This window comes from Clytia hemisphaerica, unplaced genomic scaffold, assembly GCF_902728285.1.
Source record: "Clytia hemisphaerica strain Z4C2 unplaced genomic scaffold, Clytia hemisphaerica genome assembly, whole genome shotgun sequence".
In the NCBI taxonomy this organism is placed as follows: domain Eukaryota; kingdom Metazoa; phylum Cnidaria; class Hydrozoa; order Leptothecata; family Clytiidae; genus Clytia; species Clytia hemisphaerica.
The window spans coordinates 115,243-135,080 of NW_027104185.1; the positions used below are offsets into that span (position 1 = coordinate 115,243).

The 19,838-nt window shown below is 35.4% G+C and overlaps 1 protein-coding gene across 1 annotated transcript; it reads right to left on the reverse strand.

Moving 5' to 3' along the window:
- Positions 1-70: 70 nt before the first annotated feature.
- Positions 71-1,001, reverse strand: LOC136814843 (cytochrome c oxidase assembly protein ctaG-like). Its single transcript, XM_067071271.1, has one exon. The coding sequence runs from the start codon at positions 953-955 to the stop codon at positions 149-151; it is 807 nt and encodes a 268-aa protein (XP_066927372.1). The 5' UTR covers positions 956-1,001; the 3' UTR covers positions 71-148.
- Positions 1,002-19,838: the final 18,837 nt, after the last annotated feature.

A 19,838-nucleotide genomic window follows, 5' to 3' on the forward strand; every position in this document is an offset into this window, starting at 1 on the left:
TTCTCCATTAAAATTATTATAAATGCTTTTAATGCTTATTTACAAAAAAATCATGCAAGATAAAAGCAACATTAATTTAAATAAACTTTTTCCACTTCAGTTTTTATTTTTACTTTAAAAAAAAACAAACATCCTTTTCACTTTTGCTTCAACTACTAGGTCGAGGTGGGGGCGGTGGTTGCCGTGCAACATGCGGTGACGATCCAGGTGCATTAGCTTCATTAGACTGGAAAAAAGTATATGATAAAATTAATTCATCATATTTAGCCAGTTTAGGATCTTCCATAAAGTCAGGGTCAATATAGAAAAACACAGGCATATCAACTTCTTCTCCAGGATTCAACTGTTGTTCTTCAAAACAAAAACATTGAATTTTATTGAAATACTGTCCGGCTTCAAAAGGAATGACATTATACGTTGCAATTCCAATGATAGGGTCATCTGTCAAGTTGACGGCTGTATAAAAAGCTAATGCAGTCTCTCCAGGAGCTAAATTGACTTCCTTCTGTTGGGGTTTGAATTTCCATCGCAAAGTTTTACTTGTTCCAGCTTCAAACCTTACAGTTAATATTCTGTCTTCTACACGTTCCATACTTTCAATTTTACTTCCAAAATCAATTTCTTGTTGAGCTGATCCATATCCAGATGCCTGACAATAGAGCCGGTATAAAGGTACGGCAGCATAAGATAAACCACAGGCCAAAACAGCTGCTGAACTCAAATAAAGTAGAACAGTTTTATGCCTCTCTTGCAGTGCTGTAGTAATACTTCTTGATTTTGAAATGATGGGGTTTATTCTGTACAAAAATTGTCTTTGTGATGTTGAAGTACGAGGATTACTGCAACCAGTAAGGAACCCTCGCTTTTGCAGAATTCCTCTCCAGTATTGAAAAGATGTCTGAAAATTTTTGATTCTAAACTTTTGGGACCTGACCATAGAATGTATTGTGTTCATCTTAATATTTTAAGTTTGGTACTAAAATAAATTATCAATATTACAAACAATACAAACAGATCACCATTATACAACCTGGGTTATCAAAATAAGCTTTCCTTAGATCCTTTTAGAACTTAAGATTGATACCATCAGATAAAACAAGCTAGCAAACTCTCTTATAAATAATGTTATATAAGACGGACGGGGTTTTTCTGATATTGCCTGACCATTTCTGCTCTACAGTATATTAGATATAAATGTATAAACCCTTTGTATAGAAGTAAAGCAATTTTTCCCTTAATTTAATTTTTAGATGATAGCGTAGGTTTATAAAGCCTGAAGGGCTAGATGGTATACTTTTTCTGAAAAGTGTGCTGTAGTTAGGTTGGAAATCCTACCTAGGTCATGTGACATTACAATAGAATTTCAGGGCTTGACCAATCAGAAGCTTTGCAGGTTTTCGAAAACAATAGCAACAATATGTTTTCTGATATTCACTTTTTTATGCCTGCCATGACTTAAAGCACGAAATCTAGCCCTTTGGGCTTTATAAATCTGTGGCCCCCTAAAGATTCATGAAATTTTTGGTAGCTCCAGGGCTTTCGACCCTCAACACTTTTAAAAGTGTAAATGTAAATTGTGTTGCAATTTGAAGGGTAAGATAAAATATTATGCTCATTTTGTACAAAATATTGCGCTGCAGGCAAAAAATTTTCAGCTTCACGAGCTTTAATTTGAGTAATTGAGGCCAACCATTGAGATGAAGTATTCAGCCCCCACGTTAAATGACGAGATTTCAGCTTCCCTCCAAGTACATTTAATGCCCCCAAATATTTGAAACATCATTAGCCCCCACCTATTTTTGGCTTCTTTTTCTTAAAATGTTAAATTAGGTCTACTAAAGGGCTCTAAAGGATAATTTACGTGTCAAAATATTGGTTGGTCTTCCCTAGCCAACTAATCATTGGAATTAAGGAAACAACTGCAGAAAATTTCAGCTGATTTCCATCAACAGATGACATTTTACGATGATTTCTTCATTTTGTGCAAAAAATAATGAGACAGCGCATCTGGCCTTTCCTACCATTCCAGGGCCTATATTATCAGAAAGAGCCTCAAACTTTCATAATTTGGTGATGACTCTTCTCAAATATAAGTAGCTTACTTCAACTAAATTGCTTTTAACAGTACTTAAATGCTATTCAAAAAATTTTAAGACCCTTTTGGAAATCTTATTAAATATTTCCTTTCCAGAAGGAAATATTTGTTAAAACGGCAATTTTTCTCCTTCTCCTTCTCCTTCTTCAAGTCTAACGCCGGTTTTGGTCAATTTCGTGAGTTTGTACATGAGTCTCTTTTTAAATCAAGCTCCGGTGGTAAAAACAGTAGGATGTTCTTTTTTCGAGGCGGAAGACGTCATTTTTTCAAGACACGTCGTAGGAAATATGCGTACGGTGGTCTATTCTCCTTGCCGATCGGAAAACGTCGCCCGGTTCGAAAGCGTATTGTTGATCGGACCATACTGCTTTTTAACAGTCATAGCAAAGGAGGCAAAAAATAGACAACAAAATGTTGCTCTTTCGCTATTTTTCTTTGGTTTTTATGATTTCATGAGTTGAATTGGATCATGTTTTTTGTACGATTGGCTGGATTTGATGTTTCGTTTACATACTCTTGGTGTGAGAGATACAATCTCTTATCTTGATGGTCTTGGAAAAACAGGAAATTTTGTCAACTTTCATGTTTCACAACAAGCTAACTTCATGCCTGTATATTTACCTAAAGTGATATTGTGGATAAATCAGACCATGTTATACCTGAGAAAAAATACTTGCGACATCAAAAAAGTTTGAACTCACTTTTATGGTATGCACCACCCAGTGCGCAATGGTCAGATGGCCATATGGTTGGTGATGAACTATGATTTAGCTAGCTTTGAGCTAAAAATTTAAACATCGGAGCAAAATTGACTGGTTAATGATTGAATTTCCCTTGGTGTTTTTATCTACAACAATGAATTAACTGGTTAGTGACAGTTGGTGAAAACTCTTTTTGTGGTGAAAATTCTGTTGCGGTTCACAGAACTGTAATTTCAAACTTTTTAAGTTGGTATAACCGGAACACCTTGGTCAATATGAAGAATGTTAACTCTTAAAATTTTGATTGTATTGAATATGGAATTAAACAATTGAATCATTGTCTTGAACTTGGTACTTGGAGATTTTCTTCCCCATGCATTTATAATGTGGAAAACTTTGGTTGTGGAGATTTTTTCCCCGTGCATTTAATATGTGGAAAACTTTGGTTGTGAATTTGTAGATTGTTTTCCACGTGCGTTTTAAAGGCAAAAGGTTGAAACTTTTGTTATAAATTTGGAGATTTCTTACATGTGCATTTAAACAATGGAAAAGTTTTGCTATGAATTTATTTTCTTCAATACGCGTTGAAAACGTGGAAAACTTTATAAATTTGGAGATTTCTTACACGTACATTTAAAAGATGGAAAACATTTGTTATGAATATATATTTTCTTCAATGTGCGTTTAAAACTTGACATTTTCTTCCACATATGAATTTAAAAAATGAAGAAAACTTTGTTCTCAATTGACAATTTTTTCAAGTGATTTCCTGGCCTGGTATGACAACTTTTTTCCTTTTTGTCATTCTTTCATTTCAGATATTTCCCCTTTTTGGCTAATATTTCTGGCAATACGCGCTTAAATAAAATAATATAATTATGCACTATCCCAAGGCCTTTTGATGTGGTCAATAACACAACACTCTACTCAGCAGGTGCGACGCCGGGTGACGGCTAGTATAATACTACAATCCAACTTAAGTCCACCTACTCTCGGGTGCCTAGTAGCCGGGGGGATTGGAATAAGGGGGGGGGTTGGAAAAATCTCAAAACTTAATAAGCGGGGGGGGGGGGGTTGAATAAAAATGTCCTGGGTGGCAAATTTTTAAAAGGAGGCTAATAAACCTTTTTTCAAAGAGGCCACCCTGTTGAATAATTATGTAGTCCAGCAGAAAAACAAATGATAAAACCATGCATAATGTATACAATATACATGATACAGTAATTATGCATGGCTCTATCATTGTTTTTATGGCTGGAATACAAAATTATTCAACAGGACGTCCTCTTTGAAAAAAGTCTATACAGCAGAATTGGGACAAAAAAGGGAACTTTCAAAAACATTTTCCCAAAAATTGATAAGCGGGGGGGGGGTTGGAATAAGAATGTTCAGAGTGGTAAATCTTCAAAAAATAAATTAGCGGGGGAGGGGGGGGGGGCGGCTATTAGTTACCCGAGAGTAACAAAAATTAAAGGTTGTCTAGCCAATTTGGTTACTGCATTGTTACATTTTCAGTCGAGTTCAGCTTGGATATACTCCGTAATCCGTAGGTTTGAACCTTCGTCATCTTAGGAATAATCCTGCAAATACTAGCAATTACATAAACGAATTTAGAAATTCTTGGGGACTTGTGTTGCTTGATGTTATCTGAGATAAAGCACTTTGAAATCTTTTGAGGAGATCAATAATTATTTTATCATTTGTAAAGGAAATATTTATCCGCATCTTTGCGGCTCTTGTTTTTATAATAATTTGGGTTTTTCTACGAAAATTCTAAGTCAAAGCAGGTCAAAGTGTTGTGATTAGCTTTAGACTGTCCAATATTTCTTGTCAGGAAGATTTAAAATGCATTATTGTTTGCTCTATCTCATAAAATATCAACGTAATTACTATATTCACAACTGATTTTCAGAAAGAATGTTTCCCTGATTTTCAAGTTTTTTCTCATTTCCAGACGGTGTCAATCGAACCAATCAAACAATCACAATTGCAATCGAACCAATCAAACAAGATAGAATAATTGCGATTCGATTGTCGAACGCAATCAAATCTCAATCGAACAGCCGATTCTTGGGTAACATTCGATTGTGTTTGATTGCGTTCGAGTAGCGTTCGAGTAACGTTTGAGTAACGTTCGAGTAACGTTTGAGTAACGTTCGAGTAACGTTCCATTGATTCGATTGATTGTAAATTACCTTTGATTGATCTTCGATATGTTTGATTACGATTATGTTCAATAAGTTTGATTGCAATTAAATTAAAATTGATCATTCCTTTAGAGCTTTTTTAGCGTGGATGGCAGAGGGTGAATAAAATCGAATACAATTGAATCAATCGTATGTAATCGAACATAATCGTTACAATCGAACGGCAAATCCTGGGTAATATTCTATTGCGATTTGATTGTGTTCGACAATCAAATTGTAATTATTCGATTGTGTTCGATTGCATTCAATTGATTCAGCGTTTGATTTATTCGATCGACGCCGTCTGGTCATTTTACAATCTTGGATTTTGCTTTGTGAAATTTTTATCTCACACAAAATGAACATTTCAAGCTGGCAAGTCTGAAGCTGACCCTTCTTGGCTGCCATAATTTTGAGATCTGAAACTGAGAATAGACAAAATCTTTTTTCTAAAAAACAACAACACTAGTTCTATACTACCGTAACTTGGTCTAATGTAGACATCCCTCCTCTAATTTCGACACCCGTTTTATCAGCTGAAATTGATAGAAAAGTTGAAACTGTTTTTCTTTGCTTTAATGGTCGGAGAGGAATTATTCTTTTTCAATCAGTGATTCAAGCTTTCATATTATTATTGTCTCTAAAAAAGGGTGTCGGAATTAGACGAGGGATGTTGATATTAGACCAAGTTACGGTATCTATAATCCTGACCTTTAAATCCTGTTAAATCCAAAGTTGGACCAAGTTCGGCTAATATTACTCGCAGACTCGCACTTACTTAAATTATTTTGAAAAATTAATTGTGAGGAGTTTGAGTAATATGGGTTCTGGTATAATTATAAGTCAGAAGAGAGATGGGCGGCCACTACACTAGCCTAAATGTTATACCGTGAAGTCAGTTTACTTGCATCAGTGGAGGGAAACTTGCATAGCCATCAAATGACTACCGTCAACTGCTCTAACTTGGGACGATGGGACGATTGGTCGAAACATGGGACTGGTTGATCTGGTTATTTTCACTAACTGTTAAATCTTTTTGACAACTAACTTGTTTTCGTGTATTTTTTAATATGCCGTTCATTAAGTCAAATCAAATGACTTTGGTGGTTCGGTGAAATGGTGGCCAAATTGCCATCCCATATTTTGTCAGATAGTCCCAAGTTAGAGAGTAGTTGAGGGTAGTAATCAAAGCAGCAAAATTTCAAAACAAATGAACTACTGTGAAATCAGGTAACTTGCATCAATGATGGAGGGAAACTTGCATAGCCCTCAAATGAATGACCTGGCTGGTCATTAAAATACAAAGGTTAAATCAAAACAAAAATGGTAGAGTAGAGCTGCGAGCGGAGCTGAATATAGTTTATTTTGATGACAAGCCAAGTCATTTATTTTAGGGCTATGCATGTTAGCCTCCACCAGTCAGGTGTTTAAAGATAAAAACTGCAATTATTGCTCTTTTCGGAACTTATTGCCAAAAACAGCAATTTTTTTAACGATGAAATGCTGAATCAGCAGAAAAATGAAAAAGTAAATAAATGAAAATTGATTGCTGTTTTCGGCAATTATTGCCATTTTTGCAAATAAAAGTTGATTTTATTATTGAACACGTGGTATTTGACACCCTCCCGATAAGTAGGCCCACTGTGCCTCGTTTAGTTTTGTTTTCAACTGGTTTTTGTTGGAAATGCAGATAGCAAAATCGAGTCATATGTAAACAAATTTACAACGAGGGTTTTGTTATCTCTTTCTGGCTGTGTTTCGGTATCGATGCAGGATCTTTTAACATATTACTTTAGAACTTTTCATGTTATTGAGCAACGAAAAATTGAAAAAATCACTTTTAAAAATCCAAAAAACCTTTTTCTCAATGCAATTTTACTATTTTCAAACACCTCTGACATCTTAGCCTGGATATCCAAGCTCAAAATTTTAGAAAAAACAAAATTTACCTCAACATAGAAAGTTCTAAAATTATAGAGCTTGGTCTCCCTAGAGAATGAAAGTGCAAACCCATGTTTCCAAAACTTTCCTAGCCAACCCAGGGCAGCAAAACAGAACTTAATAAAAGCAGCCTTACAAGATTTAACATCCAAAGATTACACCAGAGTCCATGAACAAGTTTGCATGCATTATCATGACCAACCATCAGACCTTGTTTTCTTGGAAAATAAACTTGCCTCTGTTTTCTTCTTTTTCATGTTTTCGTGTAACAGAAAGCTCTATCTTCACTAGCAAGTGGAGGACTATCCTATTTTTTCTTGAGAATTGCTCTGCGCTGTGTAGATTGATCCTTACGGCTTTAGCGAAGTGAGCGCAAGCAAGCGGACTGCATTCTCATATGGAGAATGCAAATCGCTCTAGGGAGACCAGGCTGTAAACCAGAACATAAAATATCAAAAACTAGACTGTGAAATAGTTTACAGCCTGGATATCCAAGCTACTGACATCTTTGCCCTTAAAAGGACAACACATTTTGCTGATATGATTCAGCATTTTATCGTTAAAAAAATTGCCGTTTTCGGAACTAATCGAACTTAATCGAACCCTATCGAACAATAGCTGTTCGATTACCGAACAGTATTGGCGCATTCTCGCGGGCCATCCTATATCTATCCCATCGGATGGGACAAGCCGGAGCTTTTACAAGCTCTTTGGTCGTTTAAATTGTAAAAAGAAAGATTTTAATCTTTATTACTTTCTTTTAAAGAAAGAAGCATTCTGTGCCTGTGTTCATAGTGTCCTCCAGGGTTAGTTCCCCCCCCCACCAAATTCTTGATTTTTTTAAATCTCCCCCTCTTTTTTTCCCCCTTTGACTTTTCAGTTTTTTAGTTTCCCCCCTCTTTTTTGCTTTCCCCCCAGAAAATTCTGAAAATATCAGTTCCCCCCATATACCCATATAAATTTCTCAAATTTCAACCTGGCACAAACGTAAAATTTTGCTGCAAAAGGAAAACCAGACAAAATAGAACAAAAATGGGTTAATGTAAACAAACATGCTTAGAAAAGCAGACTTAGAACAACAATGAATTGAAAAATTAAAATCCTAAATAAAATCAAAACCACCAAATTTGCCAACTATCGATATTTTCCCCCCTCTTTTTTTCCCCCTTTACTATTCAAATTTTCATTTCCCCCCCTCACCCATCCAAAATTGGAAAATTGGTTCCCCCCTTTATAAAGGGGCCCCACACTATGTGTGTTTTGATTAAACAACCTCGTAATTTTCTGAAAGATAAGGCAGCAATCACAAATATCTTCATTTTGCGTCCTCGTTGGGTCTAAAAAGTGATCAGTCGGTCGGTCGTAAAAAATTTCGGGTTTTCTTACCTCCATCATCCATTTTTGGAGTGTATTCTTGAAGGAAACTACCAGCCTGCCAGCAGCCATAACAACCACGTGTGTTATCGGTGGTCTCAAATTATGACCTTTGAACACTGTGACCTCCAACCAAAATAGCGCATGTAATGATAAACAAAGTCAAAATGCTGTGAATGCGCTAGAAATCACTCGCAAAAAATTGGCAATAATAAAATTTTTGAAAGAAGGAAAGAAAAAGTCCGACAAATTTACCGACTCACTGACTCAATTCTACTCAATTTTCGAGAGTCGGTCGGGCGACGCGAAACGAAGATATTTGTGATTGCCGCCTAAAGAAAAGTAGAATCAATCGAACTTCATCGAACAAAGAAAACTCATCGAACTAAATCCAACTTATCAAGAAATTTTTGTAAAGTTCGATAGCTGTTTGATCGGGTTCGGTAATCCACTTACCCACTCTCACGGTATGCAGCTACACTCGCACCTCTACTTCTACTATTTTTGTTTTGATTTAAATTTGTATTTTAATGACCAGCCAGGTGATTCATTTGAGGGCTATGCAAGTTTCCCTCCATTGATGCAAGTTACCTGATCCTCATTTCACAGTAAAAGTAAGTGTTGCATAACCCAAACTTTACTGGTACAAAACAAGTCATTTACTGACATCTAAAACACTAAACTATACATGATTGATGTAGAAACAAAGCTTAGGCATGAAGGTTCGTGTTTAAAAGAATCAATCTCAAAATAGTCTTACCAATAAAGCATGAAACTTTGGCAGAAATTCCATGAAATGTATAAAGTCCACCTGACAAGGAGATTTGATCTATTCTATCCACCAAACTGGTTGAGCGCCAAAGGACTCTGACAATCATGATAGTTCGAATACGTTAAACCTAGTTCCAGGCCACTAAATCAATGCCCTGTCTACATCTAAGCTCTTCTATTATCTATAATCTTGGGCAGATCTTCAGAGTTCAATGTAAGCAGGGTTTTATACTGAGCTAAACAGTATTCTTTCATAAACTTTACAGACCAGAATTATATTTGCTCGATTGCTCAAAAAGTCTACCTCTTCTTGATGCTTGCGGATCTAAATGAGCGAAGCAAATATAAACTTACGAGATAGACAAGATGGCGCGAAAGTTGTGGCGGGAAACACTTCAACCTGTCAACCGTGTGCATATTGTTTGCATGTTCTTCTTGTGTCTTGGGAATTCCTTGTTGATTACTTTCACGATCACTTCTAAATCTTTATCATGAATGAAGAAGAAACCATTAATGGCCATGTTCATCATATCAAAACTCTTCTCCAAGCCAGGTAATTTAGTCAGAATTTTTTTTCTCAAAAAATCGCTTTACCTTTATACACCATACCATGGCATATGGTTCCAGTGCGGAAACAATGCAAAGTCCACGTCAAATTGTTAGTTGTTTAATCGTTTGTCTATGCCAAAAAAAGTGCTGCTTGCGTTAGGGGTTCAGGGGGCGAAGCCCCCGTAAAAGCCTTATCTGCTTATCCATCCAGCTCAGACAGTTATAGGGTGCGCACTCGTCGGGATTTTTTGCGAGGAAAAAGTCGAAAATCAAAATTAGAACATTCTATCCATCATAACTTATCCTTAACAACTCCAAACTTATTCATTCTTTTTTTTTAAATACTCAGAATTTATCAGAGAAAACAAAGAAAAAAACCCCATCCCATTACCTACCTTCAATAAAAAGATATACCATTTATTAGACATCAAGGTGAAAAAATGGCGACTCAGAATTCGTGGCACCACCGTCTACCTTGACCACCATTTTTCAAATGGCTATCGCTAATGAGCTGGATTAGTTATAGAGTCGCGGTTTTTTTTATAAAACGCGGGAAAGATAGTACTTTAGTTTGTCACGTGGTAGCCTTTTCGATAATCTACGGGCCGTCTTTAAATCGAGAAAAAAGAAGAAATTTCGATTTTTCGGCACTTTCCTGAAATTTTTATCAGGGCTACCATATATGGTTGGAAAGCTAAGGGTTTCAGCTTTTCATTGGTAAAATTTGTTTTTAGCTATCATTTCCAGCTCATTAGCGATAGGCTAAAGTTTAACAGTCATCGGGCCGATTTTCAGACCGCGCCAGCAAAACTCCTCACGCCCCGCCACACGGAAGACTAGATTTCATCCGCCATTTTTGGCGCGATTTTGGTGCTTCCGAAAATTATTTCTTGCTGGCGTGGTGTAAGGAGGCGATTCTTTGAAAGGTGTGGTTTTTTTGTGGTTTGAAAATGGAATAACTTTGGAACTACTTAACCAATTTTAACAAATGACCCCTCATTTTTCTCACAAAGGTAAGGACTTTCAAATAAAATTAGTTTGGTTTTCAAAATTTGAGGGGAAAATTTTGGCCTGACCACCCTAACAGTTACATCAAAATACCTCGAAAATGTCAATATGAAAATTGCGTAATCAGAGAACGTATGTCTCGCTCATTATAAAAAGGCCGAGACAAACTTTCAATAATTGGATTGTAACATCGAGTTAAGTCTCTTTTGTTAAGTCACCAGGGGGTAAATAAAACAGACCTTGATACATTTATCGCTCGTTTCAACTTGACGATTCATTTAAAACTCAGCCTCCTAAATATTTGGGGTAGGTAAAACATGTACAAAGAAATTCATACTTTTCCAACCCGGCGAATCTTTAAAAAAGAAGCGAACAATAAAATATAATTACCCTTTCCAAATAAACTTCTTCGGTGGCGAGCGTAGTCTACTCTGACGTAATTGTAAAATTTATGTGATGGGAGTTTGACATAAGTGATGTAATGTTGTTTGGGGAATTATGAAGTTCTCTGGAATTTCGATTGCATTTATTCAGGTTGATTTTTTATGACTTCTAATGGTACTTTTTCTAACGAGTTTGATTACTCTGTTCTCACACTTATGTCTTTTTTTTCGCGTTCTTTTTCCGTGATTACTTTTATTTATAATTTTAAAGACAGGTAAGAAGGCATATTGATGTAACTGTCAGATGTTTTACTAATCAATAAAATCGATAATCAATTAAAAACGACCCACAGCATGGCCCGAACATGTTGGGCCTGTTCGGACCATGCTCGGGCCACAAAAAAGTATTATTGAATCGACCCAAAGATTTTGTTCGGACCATGTTCGGGCCATGTATTTACAATTGATACGGATTTATTTACCTTTCCTGGTTTACCATCATCCATTGTTAAATATTTTCACTAGACAAATTCAAAGTTCCAAATACCAGTTTGATTCACAAAGTTGTATAACAATACAAAAAACAATCCAGAAAAATTCTGCTTCGAATAGGAGAAGACCACGAGAAAAGGGAACGGGATAAAGAATAAAAAGAAGACCATATTATGTAAGATTCAAATCATTCTTTTTAATAATTTTCCTAACTTAATTGGAAAATAGATGATTAACTTTTATATTTGAACAATATATATTTGAATAAAGATGAAGATTTTTAAATTTGTTTGCTAAAATAAGGAATTTAAAATATAAATATTGAGTCCTGAAATTACACGCGCGATCGTAGCAAGTTTTCGAGAATCTGGCCCGAACATGGTCCGAAACTGCGCGGGCTATGCGCAAGCCATTTTTAAAAAGTATTAATCAAAAGGCCCGAACATGTTCGGGCCATGCCGTGGTGGGTCGTAATTAAAATCGATAGCTTATCGATAATTAATCAATTGATTAAATATCGATTAAAAATGATAGTTGATAGCTAATCGATACTCGCAATTCTATTGCACTCAATTAAATTATCACCCAGTTACATCAATATTCCAAAAACATTTTGTTCAACCACCTTCACTTCAAGATAAATAGGCCACCATAGAATGAACATCCTTTTATAGGATGAACCATATTAATGTGGCTTTCAGCCTTGCACTCCATCACAGAGGCTAATAAATTTTAATGACTTTTTTGACTAATGAGAATGACCAAGTTAAAATTTTTTAATTTTTTTATATTTTTGAGTATATATTAAGAAGGCATGCATTCAAATAATAAACTGGTAAAATTAGCAAATTTAGCTATATTATTGTAATTCTCTCAATTTTTTGGATGACTTTTCTGAAAAAATCTGAAAATTTTTACAATTTGAAAAAATTTTCTGGTGGAAAATTGTTTGTTGCAAACAAAAAATCCTCAAAATTTTTTGTCAATATAAAAAAGACTTTGATTCTAAGGGCAAAACATTAATTTTTGCATTAAGTGACAAATGTGTCACAGAAGTAATCATTTTTTAGCTTTTTTTGTAAAATCAGTCCTAAAAGCAACCAAAAAGTAGGTGGTCTCCATGACAAATTGTCCCAAAAACTTTTACTACCAGGGTAGTAAAATACCTCTTCCAAGAGTCTGGGTGGTGGTATGTAAAGATTCGTAAAAATCCTTTTACTACTCATATATGTCTGAGATTTTACTACCGACCCCCCCCCCCCTGGGCTAGTTAGTAAAATATCTCAAATAGGCTCTGTGATGGAGTGCAAGGCTGAAAGCCACATGAATATGGTTCATCCTACAAAGGAAGTTCATTCTATGGTGGCCTATCTTGAAGTGAAGGTGGTTGAACAAAATGTTTTTGGCATATTGATGTAACTGTCACCATAGATTTTTAATCGATGATATTGATTACAGTGTTAATAATTGATGAATATCTTTTAATCCAGGCCCGATCAATCGAACTTGTCGAACCAATCGAACAATCAAACTCCATCAAACTCCAATCGAACGAATAAAGTTTGATTAAAAAAATTAATCGAAACTAATCGAACACTCACAATTTTTTAAGCAATAGCAGTTCGATTAGTTCGGTCAGTAAAAAGTTTGATTAGTTTGATGATATTAAATCCTCATATCTTCTCTTGCTTGCAAAAAGTTTGTCCTGGCACGCTTTTGCCATTTTAACAGTTCCCGGACTTAGCAGACAGCTTGACGTTTATTGTACCTAGATATTTGTCTATCTGGAATAAAGTCTATAGCCCCTCTGTTACTATTTCGCGTGCAGCCGAGTGGCGGAATACTACCGCCTCTGGCGCTAAAAGGATGCAGGAAAAGTGTGCAATCCGTTTAAGCAAGGGTAGAACCAGGGATGCCAGACATTCAGGACGAATTTATCAAATGTCAATTAACTCTCTTTGACAATGTTTTGAAGTTAATCATTTCAGTGTTGTGTCAAATTCGATTGATCGATATTCTTTGACTACTATTGGAAGTGTCTATCCTTTTGGAACTATGGGTTGAAACTTTACAATAAGGGATAGAAGACAAGTTTGAGTGGCTGGTAACATGTTTTGTGACTAAAATGCTAAACAGGTTTTTGAAAATACTTGATAAGTCAAATTATTTTATCAAATTGATTGATCCTCCTGAATGATTTCAATAAAGATTTCAAACACAGAAGCGACTTTACTTTATTTTCATAAAATCAAAAAGACTTTTTTCGTGTCATCCGACCACCATCATCAGTTTAAAAATATTTAAATGAAAATTATTTTAGCTAATAGGAGTTGACAGAGTAAAAAGGGCTTCCCAAATGACTTAGTGATCCAGTATCTTAAAAATGGAATCACAACCTAACTGTATTGGTATGGAGTACTTTTAATTTTAATGCAGCTGTCCTTTTGAGACAGATTCTTTCTACTCTTCAAGAGGAATAATAAATGATGAAATGCTTGTAGAATTTGTATTGAATGCGTGTGGCTCCTGAGTAGCTCAACAATGATTTGTTGTCTTCTACTTGATAAGTCAATGGCTGGACAATGATAGTAATGAATTTGAATAGAATTTTCTAGCATGGATACTTTGAATAATCAAAGGAACGAGTTGAAGTCATTTTTATGAAAATATCCTAATATATGTTTTTCAATCGTTCGTAATCTCCAAGTTTAGTTTGCAGCGTACATTCACTACAAACCAAATCTTAATTAGGATGTCTTATTTCTGTTTCATGTCACATCTCTGCAAGAGACTTAAATCACATTGTCCAAATCTCGAATCAAAGCTTAAATTCAGATCGTTTAAAGCTGTCTTTAAACTCCAATTTAGTTCTTCAATTTTTGTATACATGATTGTATTTAGTTTCCTAGCTGATTTTCTCAATGCTGATGCTTTTTGAATCTTTTCTCTTTTCTTTCTATTTTTTGCCGTCAAATTTTTTTTTTTCCTTTAAAAAGTTTAGACTACATTTTCTGAGACACACTTCTTCGTAGAAGAGAAAAATGTTTCCTTTTAGAAAGAAAGTCCATACCCTGCTCAAGCCCCTTCCTCTCAAACATTGTTTAAAATACCCAAAGTTTTTGCATCGGTGGAGCCTCCGCTGCCCTCTCCGCACGCCTGTCTGACTCAATGATACACATCATCGGTAGACGGTTTAGTGATTGCTATCTTAGGTATCTCAAAACCTCTGACCAAAGACACTTCTAAGTTCAATTCTAACTTGGCCAAGGCAAAATTTTGCTTCGCCCACCTAGGACCCAGATAATTGATGATTCATTTATATTATAAACTTTACCTCTATTATACATTACTATTTGTAACCTATCTAATGTCATTACGTGTCTATAATTTCCTCAGATTAATTTCTTAATCCTCTCTTTAATCTTTATTCTACTCCTTTCATTCCCTCCTGACCTTCTTCAAGTAAAGAAACTTGGATTTTGGTGACGTTGGGGTGTAGGGTTACTTCGTAACCTTGGCAAGTCAGTAGTCAGTTACTTAGATTCAAGGATCCAGTTAGGTCTGGATTAGGTTCGCACACTGTAGTCCCAACGGTGTTAAGGTTCGCCAGGGCAACCTCCCTGTTTATCAACCTCTGTCATCAAAACGGGGCTAGGGGGCGACACCTGTCATCAAAACAGGCTAGGTTACGCAGGACACCCGTCGTCAAAACAGGTTAGGCTCTCAGTTATATATCTTGATGCATCCCCAATGTCATCCCAAGTTCTATTATACATTTTCGGCATTTTTGTTTACGTTTCGAAATATACTGTTTCCATTACTGCACACTTATGTCTCCACTCAATTTCCTCTGTTGCTCATATCCTTTGGTACCTAGATCAGTGTATTTCGACCACTTTCAAAAACTTCTCATCTTGCCTACTTAGTCTGCCTTCTTTGTGTTTTGATTCCTCCTAGGGCCTCATACTTTAATCGCATCTGAGACGTGGGAATTAAAGTGTATATACTAAGTTATTTCTATTGCTTTCATGCTAGTTGATGATAGGAAAGTCATTTTTAGTGATATTTTCTACAAAAAATACCTCAAGGGGCATCTGCCTTAGGTGCCTCTGCTTTACGTGGTTTACCGAGGTTTTCTAAAAATTAATTCTGCCTTTTCTAGTAAAGGTATAATTATTGTGGTTTTTTGGCTAGCAGTTGTAGTTATATAGGTGGAAACAATAAGCCAGAAAATTATGGTATCGCAAATATTCTCCTCGCTTTTTTCTGCCCTTTCTGGAAAATTTTTTGAAAATAAATGCAATGTTAAAAAAAAAAATAGTACTCACTCATAATAATTATACATTAATGTGTCATTATTTCAATGCTGGATTTAGAAAATATCCACTATGAAATCAGGTCTAAAATAGTTTATTCAATAGTCACTTGGGAGAATGCAACAATCTTTGGACTCAGGCTTGCATATTATACCCATTCAGGCCAAGAATGATCTGCTCTGTATTACCAAAAAAAAACAATAATACCATACTTACCTATAACAATTCAAGCAATCCCTTAACAATCAAAAGTGCAAAAATATCTATATTTTTGTGGTTTTGACACTTGTTTAATACCAAGCTTTAAGATTGTTATAGATAAGTACAATACTTTTTGGCATGTTGCGCGGGAAGTTTTGCAGCCTTCTCATATGCTAATTCAGGAGAATATTAGTGTGCCAATTTGAACAAAACTTATTTATAAGTAATTATCTAATTTCCCCTGGTTTTACTTGCAACTAATGAAATTTGTTATGCAATAGAAAGTAAAACAAGGGGGGATTAGATATTACCTATGAATGAGTTATGGTTATGTTCAAATAGCTGCGCTAACATTCTTTCAAATTAGCATGCAATAACGCTGGGAATCTACCCTTGCGACATGCTATAAAGTATTATTTCGACCGTAGGATAATAAGTTTTCTCTTTTAAAAGATGTGTTGAAAGAATTTGGGTATTATTTCTTTTTTATCGACATATTTCTTACTTTGGTCCGTTCTCAAGGGAATCTTTTTTTAAAGATGTACATTTTAGTGTGTAATGTAAATATCAGGTGTATAAAATCAATTGTTGGGATTTTGCTCCTGAAAAGGGAAGGGGGAGAAAAATTTCAACATTTCTGGGAAGGAAAAACGGGAAAGTGTTTGAAAAAGGATTTTTTCATTTTTAGGAGAGATTTGACAACCAGACAGTCCAAAGCTTCTGGGGGGGCTGATTAATGAGGAAAATGTGGTATGTTCCAGGCTGAACAAAGTAAGCCTGCAAAATTTCACCACAATATCCTTCTTAAAGAGAGCTTATATAATTTCCCCGAAGTCTAAAGACAGAGTGACAATATTTGTTCTGTAGGGCCCAGAAGATGTCGTAAAATATCATAGATATAAGCCTACAATTAATTATGATCTATTTTCATAGGCGGTTTTATTTTAGACCATGTCGAACTTATCAGACGGAGAGATTTATAATTTTAATTTCATTGTCTTTTAGCGAGCGTTGCACTCCTTCGCATGTTTCCGACGTACGTGCTCTATCGTCTTAAATCTGCCAGTGATTCTAAAACCATGCAGGTAATAGATAGATGGAGAGAAAAAGTCTCAACTTGAGTGGTCGTTGGATGGCGGTCTTCAATTTCTGACAAACTGATTGACTTAAGGATACCAAATTGCATCATGTAATTCTTTTTTAAATTCATTGATAGTTTTATGAGCAGCCAACCCTAGAGTTTTAGGGTACTGTGCTTATCGTAGCAAATTTTTCTCAATTTCTCATGACAAGGCTTATTATCTTTCAATATACTTGTTAATAAAATGCAATAACTCTTCATTCAGATTATATCATCTTAAATATTCCCACGAGTACACACAAAATTAATCATCTTATTCCCAAAGCAACCAAACAGCTGTTTGCTTTCAATGATAAGTCATAACAGAATGAAAAGTATTGACACTCCAACTATTTTTAGTGCCTTCATGCAATTCTGAACTTTTTGTTTAAATCTTCATTAGCGAGTAAAATGTTTACTTAAAAGACTTAGTATATAATAAAGGTTTTTTTGTCCTTCTTCAATTTTCATCTTCATTTTCTTTTCTTTTTAGAAAATTCTAAAAAGAGACAAAGAGACCCCCCCCCAACAAAAAAAACTGAATTTGAATTATTTTTTTTTTGCCCATATGAATTGTCATCTTTGGTGAAAATTTCGTTATCATTGATGACGTCATTATCACGTGATGATGTCAGGGTCTTTTGAAAATGCCGACAATAGGACCCCCTCTAACTTTTTTTCCCTTCAACTTTTTTTGCCTAAATTTTTTGAGACAAAACCACGTGAAATGTGAGGGTTAATTTTTGCCACATGTTGGTATCTTGTATTTTACAGACCAAAAATTTGCCCAAAATTGTCCTTTTTTGCCTAAACAGCCGTAGGGTACTGTATCTTGTTATTAGAAAATCCTATTGACTTTAAATTTTGACAAGTACACTGTTGCAGTCAAAATTTCTGCAAAATCGGATGAGTGGTTATGCTGAAAGTGAGCATTTTCTGTCATTTTAGGTAAAAAATGGACCGGTCTGTAAAATATCAACCGCATGAATAAATTGACATTTTGCACACTGTCTTAGATTGTCAATATCTATCACTGGTGAAAATTTCAAGTTATAATCTTCATTAAGTTCCTTAGTTTCGGCAGGTGGTTAATGTGTATTTTACAGACCGGTCTGCAGAGTACCAAATACTCACAGGAACGAATTTTTCCTGTTACTTTTCTCTTTTATTTGACAAATCAGCCTTCACGAATAAATTGCAGTCAAATCGAACGAGTCAATCAATCAATACATGATTCTGGTCAAGTTTACATTCTGGTCTGTAAAATACCAATTAGACAGGTTGTAAATCATCTTCACTTATCCATATTTACTACTGGTCAAAATTTGAAGTCCATATCACTTGTCAATCTTTAGATTTTAAGGGGGGCCTCGAGACCCCCCCCCCCAAAAAAAAAGATGTTTCCCATAGTAAAAAAATTAGGAAGATGCTCGAAGAGTTTTATTCTTTTTGCTTGTTTCTCTTACTCTGGGGTACCTAATAGCCGGGGGTTGGGCTTGGAATAAGAATGTCCTGGGTGGAAAATTTTTAAAAAATAGGCTAATAGAGTTAAGACAAAAGAGGGAACTTTCAAAAACATTTTCCCAAAAATTAATAAGCGGGGGTTGGGGGAGGTTTTCCTGGGTGGACAATTTTTGAAAGATTAATTAGCGAGAGGGGCGGCTATCAGGTCCCCGAGAGTATGCCTGTATGTCTATTTTTGAGAAAAAGCTAGCAATTCTTGCAGAAGCAAAATTTTTACCTCATATTTAATTTCGCCTTAGCGAAAGTATTACGATAGGCATTTATGACGGGGATATCGTAAAAAAACAACAAAAGTACACTATACGGTGGGCGAACCACAATTAATTAATTTGCACTTTACACGCTCGTATAACCACGGAAGATTTTCGCGCGTTTTCTTCGGATTACGTCTTATATCTTTGTGTCGTGAGCTTCACAGTTTGGATTTTTTTCTTATATTCTTATAATCATCTACTTTATAAGAATAAAAACAATAAATAGAGGATAATAATATACCCTTCGGCTATTAGCTCTTACAAAGTAAACAAGGGATGGTACACAATAACAGCATATTTATTTTTCTTATAAGCATCCGCTTTATAAAAATCAAATCAATAACGCTTGATAGACGATAATTTACTCTTCTAATCCTAACCCAGCCCCTTTGTTTGCGTTTTAATCAATCTGATAAAACACGAGTGTTGGATATTTCTTTCCTCATTGATGCAACCTTACGAGAAAATTCTACAAAAAGTTGGTAAATGAGTCTTAGATAGGACCCTGACTCGAGTCACTCCCATGAAAATCTTATTGAATTTGTATATAGATTGCATTTCTTGAATGGCTGTGTTGACCAATACATCCCGTACTTAATTACACCCCCTTCTCACAGACCAGGTAGGATTTTTTCAGCCAGTGGGGGTAAAAACGAACTGAAACTCGATGGCGATTGATATTCCCATATTTGTTATGGCTAGGGATTTAACTTCTTTTGTTTTCAAGTCAGAAAATCCACTCGGGATGGGAAAAATAGCACAATATTTTGCATGAGGATTGGTTTCTTGATTATTTTCAATAGGGACAAATATCGGAGGATATTTTTGGACCGATTTTTCCAGTGGAATGGGTTCCCAGTGGGTCTGTGAGAAGGGGGTGTTTAATTTATGACCAAAAACTCGCAAACTTTTCCTTGTAGTAG